The 13,401-nt window shown below is 41.9% G+C and overlaps 1 protein-coding gene across 2 annotated transcripts; it reads left to right on the forward strand.

Moving 5' to 3' along the window:
• Positions 1–1,346: 1,346 nt before the first annotated feature.
• Positions 1,347–6,096, forward strand: LOC134127316 (uncharacterized). 2 transcript variants are annotated; one of them, XM_062561932.1, is made up of 10 exons: positions 1,347–1,554; positions 2,358–2,637; positions 3,044–3,091; positions 3,283–3,327; positions 3,466–3,644; positions 3,776–3,872; positions 4,066–4,413; positions 4,584–4,728; positions 5,032–5,159; positions 5,415–6,096. In XM_062561932.1, the coding sequence occupies exons 2-7, from the start codon at positions 2,365–2,367 to the stop codon at positions 4,330–4,332; spliced, it is 909 nt and encodes a 302-aa protein (XP_062417916.1). In that variant the 5' UTR covers positions 1,347–1,554; positions 2,358–2,364; the 3' UTR covers positions 4,333–4,413; positions 4,584–4,728; positions 5,032–5,159; positions 5,415–6,096. The 2 variants fall into 2 exon arrangements, with proteins under 2 accessions (XP_062417916.1, XP_062417917.1); XM_062561933.1 differs by having other exon boundaries at positions 1,347–1,548.
• Positions 6,097–13,401: the final 7,305 nt, after the last annotated feature.

A 13,401-nucleotide genomic window follows, 5' to 3' on the forward strand; every position in this document is an offset into this window, starting at 1 on the left:
AGATCAAAGCTGCAGCTCCTCTTCTACCTGAGCAGGTGAGTCCAACAGCTTTACCAGGTGAGCAGGTGTTTCTCTCTGAGCCTGAGCTTCTACAGTCCAGGAGAGCAGACTCATGGCCTCCACACTGGAACCCTTTGGTCCACATTGGAGCCTCCACTTCTCCATAGAGCGCCCCCTGGAGGACTGAAGGAGCCCCACAGCCAAGCTCCCTACAGACCACCTCTGCACCCTGCTGGTCAAAGTCCTCTTCACACACTGAGGACCACTGGTTAGACTGGTTAGACCTCACCTCCAGTCTGCCTGAGCACAGACCAGACCCACCCACCAGCCTGATGGAGTCTGGAGAGAAGACAGAAGATAAGAGAGACACATTAAAGACATCACACACTAAACAAAGAGGGTGTGTCCATGAAGATAGAGAGCTCTGATTGGTCCACAGGTCTCATCTATAAAACACAGCGTAGGTTCCACACTAGATGTTTGCATATGTTCAAAGGAGGAAGTTCACGTGTGTCAAATATATTCAGATTAATTGAGCTTTTTTTTAACCCCTTCCTCTGTCCATCAGGACCAAGACGTCCCCCCATAGAAACAGCTTCTTCACCTCATCAGTTTGTCTCATGAACCAAGTGTGAGTCCCTCACTGACCCAGACACTACATCCCACATTCACACAGTCGTCCACCATAGAACCTTTGGATCCTAAATCCACCACTAGAAGCAACATCTCTTCCAAGTTGGCTTTTCCTTTGGCCCGTGTTCAAAGGAGTGAGGAGTCCTCACTTTAAATCCAAGCACACTGGTGTTTTACAGGCTACACAACTCCACTCGGTGGGAGAAGCGCACACTGAACCCCTGAACCCAACTACACACATGCACTTCCTGGAGTCCGGTGTCTCGTAGCGCGCATACAGAGCCAACATAACCCTTTACCACCATCATCTACAGCCCCTATTTACATTCTGTTGTTGTTACCAAGCAGGGAGTTCAGGTTCAGTTTGTTCACCTGTTCACCACCTGGACATCACAGCTGGAATGCAGCTGGAAGCATTGAAGCGTTGAAAAGTACACAAACTGATGAACTAAACACATCAGAACTCAACACTGATGATGAATTGAGAGGCTGCAACTTGTTATGAGAAGTTCTGTAGTGGAAAGCCGGTTTATTGGAGCCACTTTACTGATAACTTGTGTTTAATAATCATGAGACGGCTCCCACACATCTGCACAAGTTGTGATTTGATTTCACAGGTTGCACTTTACACACACTCTCAGAAAGGATGTGTTAAAATCATACACACTTCTTGTGTTAGTACAAATTCAACACATGTTGTGTTGAATCGTCACTAATACATCATGTGTTAAGTAATTGTTCAATTGAGTTTCACGCTGCGCTCCCACTGCCTTGCGTCATTATTTAAAAAAAACACAACACACTCCAGTCCAACGGGTGGCGGTAATGCGGCTATAAGTCAACTCCCGCTAACTTCTAAAGAAGACCTACGTTCCTTTGGCGTTGAGTTGCTGAGGCAAGGAAAAACGAAGACAGGTAACGGTAAGTTAGTTATCAATACGATTAATGCTGTTGAAATGTAGAGAGCATTTTCGAAAATGGAAAACGGTAATGACTCGACAAGTTATTTTAACTAATGTAAGATATCATTAAATAACTTTAGAGACGTCAATATCTTGTTACTGCTATCTCCGTACTGGCGTTTCATTACTAGCGAACGTAAGCTAGTGTCCTGTGTTTTTGTTACCTGTGAAATATGGACTGAGCTGAAGTCATGTTATTATATGGGTCTACATCTTGTCTGATGCAGTCAACGTTAGCGTGATAGATGCTGTCGAGGGTCAAAGGCTGCTGGACCGCCCGCCCGCCACCCCTGATTGTTAAATTAAAATTTGACATCGAGCTAACGTTAAGTGCTGCTAATGCTAACCCACTAATAGATTAGTATTGTAGCCGACATATATTCAGTTACTGAAACGGTTAAATTAACAAAAGCAATGTTTGTGGTAGACCGCAATATATATTCATGTATACACTGTTATGCGGGTTAGTGTTATGTTTTCAAAATAATTAAGTTAGCAGTCAAGTGCTAAAGGCGGGAAAATGAATATTGCATAGCTAACGTTAGTTGGGCCGTTGGGCCGAGGGTGGGGGAGGGTTTTTCTGACTTTTTCAACATGGGGAGCGGGATAGGTGTGCGCCTATTGATTGTAATGGTAGGAGAAACACTGGTATATCTCACATGTTAAAAATACTATTTCTGTCAGTTTCCAAATTGAAGCCAAGGGGCAATTTGTTCATATTTAATCCAAAAATTCACCATCAGCCATTTTTTTCTTTTACAGCATTCAAATGGAAGGGAGTGAGGCTCCCAAGACACTTGCAACAGTGTTCCTAGATGGGACCGAGATCTGCAAAAAGATGCTTCAGCTGACCTCTATTGCAGACATTCGTGATGCCTGCAAAAGCTCATTGACTTGCAATGCAGAATGTGATAGAATTCTAAAATTTAACATAGATTTTAATGAATACATTGACGCGGACATCAATGGCAATGTCGGAAATTTTGACAAATATCACATTTTGTTCAAGTCAATCAAGCCAAAACAACCTGGGAAACAGTTGGTATGTACGTATATTTAATAGTCTTGTGAAAACTGTCAATTACTAGCCAACTGTTAGCTATTTGTTGTTCTGTATCTTATGGACTATTTTGTCTACCAAGGAACTAACCCAGTAGATAAGCATTGTTTTCTCCACCATTACTGAGAAATAGTTGTAGCCTGTAAAAAGTTAAAATGAAAAAATACATAATGAGGCCTTGGATGCTGATGTCTCAGCAGACATTTAATATACAAATAGTTATTTTCACAGAGATCAAGTTGTAATATTGGAAGATTGTTGGAAGATGTAATGTATAAGTGCCGTACTATTATACAGCTGTGAGGGGAGAATCTGATTCATAATGGAACTCTATCATCTTAGTGATTGTATATTGTTTCTGATCAATTAATGACATTTTCTTTTGAAGGCTGAACCACCGGGTACAGATGCATCTGATTCATGTGGTCAATTGGAGGTATGGTTCTTGATAGTTGCATAGGTACTAGTATTGATAAATATTGGAATGATGTTAGTGCAAATGGTTTTCCATTAAATAATAATTTAACTGTTGAATAATTCATCTTGCTCATGGAAGTTGGATCTATTCTGCACCATAGGGTCAGGGGGTGCTCTTGTTTAAGTGGTGACATCTTTTCCTTTTTAAAGGCTGAGCACTTGAGTTCCTGTACAAGTCATCCAAGCAGTCAACTGGTATGTGCTGATACCATGGTAAAATATTTAGTGACCTATTGTTGTTCAATCCAGCATGGGGGGACGTTTGGTTTGTGTCAGATGTTTAGGACCATTGCATGTAAAATTGAATTCTTTCTTTGTTATTTGCCTTCACAGAATAGTCAAGGACAAATTGATGGTGCGCATGGATTTAATGCCGCCAGTCTGACAGCACTCATTGAGAGTAAGGCCCCAAGTGTACTTGCCGAATATGAACAATCCGGGACACTCTCTGTGACCTCCAGAAAACTTGTTGTGAGGATAAGTGTCAGTGATCTGGTGGAGCGAAGGGGATTGTGAGTTCATTTAACGTTTTTCCCTTTTTCCTGGAGATTATGAATGCAATGAAACAAAAATATGTGTTCTCTATAAAAGCCTTGTATAGTTTTCTATTTTTTCAGGCCTTAATTCCACTATTTTCTTTCAGTTATCCTTCAAGTGCTGACAAAGAGATTTTGGCTAAAAGCCTAATAACAGTCTTCCCATCACTAAAGATCAAGATACAAGAAGAGAATGAAGGATTTGTAAGTATAAACAAATGTCTTACAGCAAAATACTGTTTGCATTATATTTACTCAAACCTTTTGGCAACCTAGTTATAAGGCCACTGTTATAGAGATAAGTATTGCACACCTTGGTTTTAGAGAGTGACTCAAATGTTTTTGATGCAACAGAATTTGGGATTTGAAATTTCCCTTTTTATTTAACTTCATTCAGGAGCACTTTTATGACCCGGTGTCTCACTGTGGGTTCATCGAATTGAAGCTGAGAAACCTACGAAGAACCCTCCATGATGATCAGCGACGCTATCGCAAGCGCGGGAGGTCTAGTAATACCTCTGGAGTTAGTATAACACTGCAGGTGATTGCAGATGGGGAAGAAGAGTCAATCAAGGAGTGGATAACCTCTACTAAAAGGATGAGACCCTCTCCTGAGAACATTGCATCTATCAAAATGGGCATGGAGAAAGCCTTCACCAATTGAAGACTCTGGATCACGACCAAGTCGCCAACCGTGGCTGAGGTTTTTCAGCAGTACCCTTGCTTTGTGGACATGCCATACTTGGTAAGTAATCAGCATATTGGATCGTAGATGCACATCTAAACTTAGACTACTATATTTTTTTTAATACTACTATAAATACCCTTTCACTGCTTTTAATGATACATTAATCTGTGTTTCAAAATGGTTGTTTCTCTTTTTATATCATTGCTGTATTATCTGCTACTTTCCAGTTGGATGCAGAGTTTGGAAAAATGTTCCCCGGGAAGGAAGACCTATTCCTTCGGAAATGGGAAGGACATATTGTTCCAAAACTACTGAAAGTGGCTACACTTGAAAATGACCCACATGTCTTGCCAGCTAGTGAGGAAATTGATGGTAAGTTATGTTTCATGCATATTGGATACAGTCAACGTGTTTTATTTTTAATTTGGCAGTCACTAGGGACTATGCCATATTTTATCATAAGTGTCTATGGGATATCCGGGGGGCTTCTTCGTAACCATACATTACTATTTAAATTTAAAGAATTATAAAATCAGAAAATCAGTCTAGTTCAAGTGTAATTTAAATGTCTGATTCCTCTACAACAACAATGGCTCATCTTTTTCTATTGTGATAACTTTGTCTGAGATGGCATCAGTAATCATATATAGTATATCCCATTTTTTTTCTGCTTAGAGTTACTTTGCTTCAGAGCCCTTCAGATGCTCACACACTATTTGCCTCCTACCGCGTCCGGAAGGGCTAAAGGATGGGCCAAATGCAGTGTGAAATCGGCCCTTTCGTACATCTTGGACTTAAAACCGGTAAGAAAAGCAGCTTTGGTTCTATACGGTAATATTTTTATCCAATCCCAAGTATCAACACGTGCTAATCCATCTTTTACATGTACACTGTATGCTACAGTATTACAATTTTAGCATTGTGATTTTCACATATATGTTCGGAATTTTGTGTAAAACATGACTTGATTATATTTTGTTTTATATCGTGAATTTAGACAGACATTTGTGTACTATGATATAAGAAACTCAAAATGTCATATACTTGTGCTTTCCCAGACTGGAACAAGCATCCCAAGCCTTCTAGAGGGATCTCCTGAGGAAGCAGTGGGAGTCCACCAGCCCAAGCTTGTGTGTTTAGGGCACCCCAGAACACCAGCTCAGTATGTGATCATTGCAAAGAACGACAATGTCGCCATCCCCCTTCAAGACGAAGGTTTAACATGCGCCATTGACAAGTTGTTCAAACTTTTCTGGGTTTGCAACATGGCATATCCTGCCCAACTCGAATCAGTCTATAGTTTCTTTGAGTATGTTTATGACATGCCCATCTCATGTAGGAAGAGATCAAAAGTTGTTGAACTTATTGCAAAGCTCCAGGCAGTGTTGTAAGTTCTAACTTTGATTATCACTTGTATGCATATGTTGTGAAGCGGAATGATGATAATGCTATAATATATAGCAGACATCAGACCATTAGACTTGCTGTCATCTTTCAGTGGAAACCAACTCCATGAGAATCCTATACAAATTGATTGTTTAAATGTGCATTACCTAAGTGCAAGACATATACCAAAACCCACAACTTGTAACACAAAAATGCATGCAGCTGTTCAGTGATCCTGCAGATTTATGAGTGTAGCCTGATCTTCTCTGCTTTGGATTCAGAATTCAGATATTCAGAAGTAGCTCATTTGGGTTCAGTTTCTGTGACGTGATGCTTGGAATTTTTTGTTTAGTTGGATTTTACTTTATACTAGGGGTGTCAAATGATTAAAAATTTTAATCAAATTAATCAGAATTTTCAGTGGATTAATCATGATTAATCACACCTGAATCCTAACCATTTTTTCTTTCTGAAATGCATACTAAAGATAAATAACAGGACACAGATACATAATTATCATTATTATTATCATAATTATTATTTTTTACATAAATATATGTTATTGATATTTGATTTTTTAATTCATTCCAGAAAATAATCAAATCAATGTTATTTGATAAGTTAGACTGATTTCCCTGCATGGCTCTAGAAGGGTCTCGAGCCTCTGCAGTTTATCCCACTCTGCTGCGAGTTTGTGCTCCTGCGATGACCAGACATGACCAGACATGTCAACCCTCCCGATGTTTCAAAGCCCCCCCCGAAAATCTCCCGGACCGACCTTTCTCCCGATTTCCACCCGAACAACAATATTGCTGCACCACCCGTCACTGGGCGCGCCGTTTCAGACCGAACAATAATAAAGGTTACACCTTGAAGTCGAGCGCGGCGATTAGAACGACTGGCGCTGCAAAGAAATCCGCTACCACCCCCATTTCAGTGTGAAATATTCCCATACCCGGGAGGATTTACATCGCATTGGTTTCTCTTCCTCCGCATGTTTCAGAACAGCGCTGCTCTTGCTCTGCTGGGCGGAGCTTTTCTTCTTCTCTGTTCTGCTGCGCGAGAACGGGGGGGGGGGGGGGGGGGGGAGGGGGGGGGTGAGCGGGTCTCTGGCGCAAACAACTTGCTGAACCTGACGGCCTGACATATGCCTGCAGGTGGCAGTAATGTGTTGTATAGGATGAAGTGCATTCCCTAGAAGAAGAGGTTCTTTCCGGACCTGAATAATTTGTCACACTGCGCATGCGTGAAATGCGTCAAAAAAATTGACGTAATTAACAACAAACAGCTAATTAACGCCGTTAACGCGCTATTTTTGACAGCCCTACTTTATACGTTATTTATTTTTATGTATTAACTGCATTTTGTATATAAAATGTTTGTTTACAGTGGTCATTTGTGGTAAACAAATCTGAACATCCGTCAAATGTTTAAATATGAAATTAAGGAAATAAAATAATTGTGACCTAAATTTCTTGTAATCTTTGTGTTTTAAAGCATATTCACCAAGGAAAATTTTCATTTTAAGGATGCAGTATTAATGTTATTTTAGCACATCTTTTGTGTTATTTTAGCACATTCTTTGTGTTATTTTAACACATTATGTTGAAATATAGAACCCACAACATGTGTTAATTGAGCTTACACACTGCCTGTGTTAAAAGCTACACATGATGTGTTGTCCTTAACTAGACACACGGATGTGTTAAAAATTAACACATGATATGTTAGTTTTAACACATCTGTTTTGAGAGTGCACAACGTCTTTTAAAGATAATAATAAACAGGTGAATTACAGCCACAATTGCAGCCTGGTCCCTTATTGCTTAAAATACACTAAAGTTTGATCCAGTTCTCCAAAGCGTTGCCTCCAGGAGCAGAACTGGGCCCACATTCAAACCTCTATGAGCACAAAGTCAGCCTCACACTGTGATGTGCACAACACTAGACACACGTGTGTACATCACACACAGAAGTACTTGATGATGTCACTGACTGGCTCATCACCACACGTGTGTTACACACGGTCACACACAGCCGCCTCATGGTAGACCATCAGGTTTCAGCAGCATGAGATGCAGCAGGTGAGTTCACCTGTTCAACCAAGATGGAGGAGGAGAAGATCAAAGACAAACAGGATCAAATGTAACCAATGAAATGTGTCCATCTCTTGTGGACCATGTTGTGAACACAGATTCACGTGCAGCTTTTCCTGCTCCGTGTTTTCAGCTTTTCTTTAGATATTCATTTTCTTTTCTTGTTTTTTGTACTAAGATCCAATGTTTGTGTGATGCATGAACACTGGACATGTTGTTGTTTCATTGTGCGTCTGCGTGTTGACTTGTTGACTAATTTGAGGATGTGGATGAAAATAATCTCTATTTCCTACAGTGTGCAGCATTGGTCTGGTGTGGTGTGTGATGGAAGTGTGTGTAGTGTTGTACAAAGTGTGAGCACACGTTGTGCGTGTAATACTCTGATAAATATCAGTGGTATTTTATTATTATTGTCATAGGACTAAGTTAAAGATAAAAGTTCATACTAAATTGTTATTTGAAGATGTTGGAATGTATAAACAATTTCTGTTTAATATGAGAGACTTAAAAATATTATTTGATTTGTAAAGGTCATTCTGTTACGTGCATGATGTTCATGACCTTAGAGTGAACACTTCCGGGAAAGGACCCGGGAAAAAGAAGAAGAAGAAGAAGAAGAAGGAGAAAAATAGAACGATACAGGATCGGAGACCGGAGAACTGTGCGGGCGGTCGGCGTGGATCGTTGCGAGCGTGGACTGTGACTGACGTGTTCGGAGGGTGTGAGTCGGACTCCACACCCCCGTTGGAGGTTGGTCCACGCACGAAGCAAGCCCAGCTGAGGTGGCTAGCGGGAGCTGGCAGGCGCTAGCGGGAGCCAAGCTAACGACGCGGTTGCTGTGTTCGGAGGGCGTGTCCGGAGGGCGTGTCTGTGCGGCCGCGGGACGCAGGTTGGTCGCTGCCTGTTGGATTGCACCCATCCACGGAGGTACCGTAGCGAGTGTTTTATGAGCTCCAACCACAGCGCGCCAACGATATTACAAAAGAGTGCACTCTAGACTACATGGAGTTGAGAGAAGGAAAGACTATACCCCGGGGTTTTATATTTGTTTCCTGTATGTCCATATTCTTTGTTTCTCTTTTGAGAAAGGGTTCGGAAGTGTGTTTGCTGTTGTTTAGAGCTGCAACTAAGGATTATTTTAATAATCGATTCATCTGTCGATTATTTGTTCGATTAATCGATGAATCGGATAAAAAAATAAAACATTTAAAAACATTCATTTCCAACCCTTTATTGAAAAATAGAAGTGACTGTGCACTTTCTAAATATGTTTTGCACTAACAGATTGCTCTTCCCTAACATCCCTAAGTAAGCAAATAAAATGGACTAACACAAAAAACATACACACATCGCATGATGTATACTTTACAGCCGCCAAATTAAATATATTAGGCACAAAAAATATTTAGATTAGATTTTTCCAACTTGTTTAAGTTTCTGAATCATTGCCGTGGTGCTCCCGTGCCAGGCCATGTCGCTTCTGCATATCTTACAATCAGACATGTCAACCCTCCCGAATTTCAAAGCCCCTCCCGAAAATATCCCGGACCGACCTTTCTCCTGATTTCCACCCGAACAACAATATTGCTGCACCACCCGTCACTGGGCGCGCTGTTTCAGACCGAACAATAATAAAGGTTACACCTTGAAGTCGAGCGCGGCGATTAGAACCTAAAACTACTGGCGCTGCAAAGAAAACCGCAGCATCCCCCCCCCCCCCCCCCCCCCCGTTGCCCGCTAGGACCCGCACCCCCCATTTCAGTGTGAAATACCTGGGAGGATTTAGATCGCATTGGCTTCTCTGCCTCCGCATGTTTCAGAACAGTATCACAGGTCTCACCGATGGTCTTTCCTCTACCTCAGCTCTGCTCTTTATTTATTTTTCTTAGCAACGCTCTGCTGGGCGGAGCTTTTTTTCTCTCAGCTCTGCGCGGCGCGCACAACTTTTTTTTAATACTCAAACGTAATAGTCGCGCGACACAACGAATCGATAATGAAATTTGTTGCCAACGCTTTTACTAATCGATTTTAATCGATTCGTTGTTGCAGCCCTACTGTTGTTAATGCGCTGTCTCAACGAAAGAAACTGAGATCCTGTGTTTTCATTATTTGAGATGTGACTTTTGTCACTTGATAAGATTTAAGGTTTCATTTTCTGGAGTAAGGTGGCAAAAAAGGGTTACATGCGTTTAGTGGTGTAAATGTGGGCCATGTTTTGCACTTTGTGTACTTCACTGTCTCCAATCACTGAGAAGTAGAAGTACTAAAAGGGTTTGCAGTGTGTAACTGGTACAAACAGAATAAAGCCTGATGCAACGTGTGTTTCATGTGGTGACTAAACATGGTTTTGATGATTGATCATTAAAATGTTGATAAATGTGTAGTGTTTCATTCTGCAAAGGACTGGAGGTGTTTGGATAATTGTGTGTTCTGTCTTTAAAACTAAACCATCAAAATGGTGCTTCTGCAATCGAGGAAAACTTAAAAACCCAGCTCTTGTGTGTTGGTCCACTGCGTTCTTGTGTTTGTCAGTAACTTTAGAATTATGACAGTTTTTAACACACAAAAAGTGCACAACGTTCCCTTGATGCACCAATCGCTGGACCCAGTTTGGCCCGACTTCACACTCCCGTATCCGCATTAGACGGATTGTCCTTCTTCACACTGTGATGTCAACTACACATCACCCTGCTGTCTGCACACGACACACAACGTTCAGTTGTTGCACACACGTCTCAAGTGAAATCTCAACATCAAGCAGCAACACACAAATGTTCAAAGCAGGTTCAGCATCTTGTGTGTGAGGTTTAGAGAAAGCTGTGAGAAGGTGACGGAAGGCTTAGTCTCTGATGATATATCATGAATATTCACATATATGGATCTATGTGTCTACGTTGTAGTCGGTGGACGTGAACATGTTTCTTCCTCCAAAGTGGGTCGTGACAGAAACACTTTAAGAACCACTGATTTCATCTAAAGACCTTTGTGATGAAAAGATATCCAGAGCTTCACGCTTGATGGAATGTTGTAACATCCATTAAACGACATTCTCCATCATTCAAGCAAATATTACTGTGTTACTAACAGATTATATTCAGCAGCCCGACTCACGGATTTGGGGGTTTTGCATTTGGAATGAAGAAATGTCTCTATAGCGCCCCCTAGAAATTGGACCACTTAGTACCACAGTAGGACAGTTTCCCCCCCGATGCCCGACTCACTTGAAATTCACCAAGTTCACCTGTTCTCTAGAACATGTTCTACAAAAAGGTCCATCAAGCGTTTAAATACTTCTACTTAGATTTTACACCATTTAGAATTTAGTTAAAAACACACTTTTGCCGACTGCTCCTAAACGCTGATTCTGATACTCACAAGAGTATCTTTTGATGATTATTGGTTCAATGTCATCAGAAATCATATAAACTTGTTGATATCTTATTGTTTTCATAAGTTAGGACCAATGAGCTTCTAAGGGGCGTGGTTTAATAAGTCAACACACTTAACTTCCAAATGACCACCATCTTCGTAGCATATGTAAATATTGCCCCCTAAACTGGCCCTAATGATCAAACATGATCTAATCTGCTCCGTATGTCTCTTATGCCACGACATCCTTAACCTGTACACATCCATGTGATCATTTTAATACTGGTCATAGCGCCACCTAGTGGCAATGAGAAGTTACATGTTTTTTACCCTGCTCCTCACACATCAACCTGATCCCTCTCTAATGCTGTCAGATCTTAAAGAGACACGAGACCTTGATGATGTTAAAGATAAAGTTTGCAAAGCGTCGTTCCCGGCATCGCTCCATGTGGTTAACGACGACTGACTCACGGACGCTTTGTCCTCGGCCGCGTTCTTTGTCCTACACACCACAGATTCAAGGTGTGTAGTGAGGGAGGGACTGGACCAACACACAGGAAGTACAGGACACATAGATGATGTCACTGATGGACTCACCTGAGCAGGTGAGATCCAGGATGGAGGAAGAGGGACCTGACCATAAACACTCCCTCAGAGCAGATCCAGAATGAACACAGAAAGACTCAATCCTCCACACAAATCTCTCTGAGGACTCCTTTCTGTCTCTGGTAGAAACAGCAGAGCCACAGTCCAGATCTCTACAGAGAACATCTGCACCCTTCAGGTTCCTTATATTGTCACCTACTGGTCTCCATTCTCCTTGATTCACCTCCAGGGTTCCTTCACAGCGACTGGCTCCTCCCACCAACCTCACAGGTTCTGAACAGAAACAAGAGAGTCGTCAGTAGAAGAACAAAGTGAGTTTCAGTAGAACAGAAGTGAAGCAGATCAAAGCTGCAGCTCCTCTTCTACCTGAGCAGGTGAGTCCAACAGCTTTACCAGGTGAGCAGGTGTTTCTCTCTGAGCCTGAGCTTCTACAGTCCAGGAGAGCAGACTCATGGCCTCCACACTGGAACCCTTTGGTCCACATTGGAGCCTCCACTTCTCCATAGAGCGCCCCCTGGAGGACTGAAGGAGCCCCACAGCCAAGCTCCTTACAGACCACCTCTGCATCCTGCTGGTCAAAGTCCTCTTCACACACTGAGGACCACTGGTTAGACTGGTTAGACCTCACCTCCAGTCTGCCTGAGCACAGACCAGACCCATCCACCAGCCTGATGGAGTCTGGAGAGAAGACAGAAGATGAGAGAGACACATTAAAGACACTAAATAGCATCTTATTAACATCTTGTTTCTCTGAGAAGATCTGACTCAGAATATGAATCAGTTCATAAACTGATCCCTAGAGTCTGACAGAGCTGGAAACCAGTGAGTAAGAAAGCTGTGAAGCTGAAGGAGTGTTTTCAGGCTGGTTGGTGGTTGGTCCAGAGGACTCCTGAAGCAGCAGACATGTGGGCTTCATGTATAAAGACATCTTGGTGCTTTCAGTGAGGCAGCAGCTCATCAGACAAGTCTGCTGTGACTCTAGAGGGTGAATAAGTGATTCATCCTGGATACACTACTGTCATAGAAGATGTCACCGATGGGCTTACCTGAGCAGGTGAGATCCAGGATGGAGGAAGAGTTATGCAATAATAAACATCCCCTCAGAGCAGATCCATACTTAACACAGGGAGGGAATAACTGCCACACAGATCTCTTTGAGGACTCCTCTCTGCGTCTCATAGAAACAGCAGATCCACAGTCCAGATCTCTACAGTGAACACCTGCTATCTTCAGGTTCCAGAAGTCACCATCTACTGGTCTCCATTTTCTTTGATATTTTATCTCCAGTGTTCCTGCACAGCGACTGGCTCCTCCCACCAACCTCACTGGTCAGAAACAAGTCATCAGTAAATAAATACATTTCATTTAACGTTGACCTCTGACTCCTCTTCATTGGATCTTTACTTCTCTCTTCTGTCTCTAGTTACCTGTTGATGTGGGTTTTCCTTCAGCCTGGAGTTCTGGAACCATAAACAGTGAATGTCATTAAAGTCCTGAGTATGTGATTGAGCTTGTGTACAACTTTCATCAGTTGTTACATTAATATTCATTTAAAAACAAGACTTCAGCCAATCACAGAAGAGGAAAT

Source organism: Pungitius pungitius, chromosome 4 (assembly GCF_949316345.1).
Source record: "Pungitius pungitius chromosome 4, fPunPun2.1, whole genome shotgun sequence".
Lineage (NCBI taxonomy): Eukaryota > Metazoa > Chordata > Actinopteri > Perciformes > Gasterosteidae > Pungitius > Pungitius pungitius.

Coding starts and splice junctions, on each gene's coding strand:
- LOC134127316 (XM_062561932.1), top strand. CDS start 2,365: ATGGAAGGGAGTGAGGCTCCCAAGACACTTGCAACAGTGTTCCTAGAT. Junction 2,638..3,043: donor AACAACCTGGGAAACAGTTG/GTATGTACGTAT, acceptor TTTCTTTTGAAG/GCTGAACCACCGGGTACAGA. Junction 3,092..3,282: donor ATTCATGTGGTCAATTGGAG/GTATGGTTCTTG, acceptor TCCTTTTTAAAG/GCTGAGCACTTGAGTTCCTG.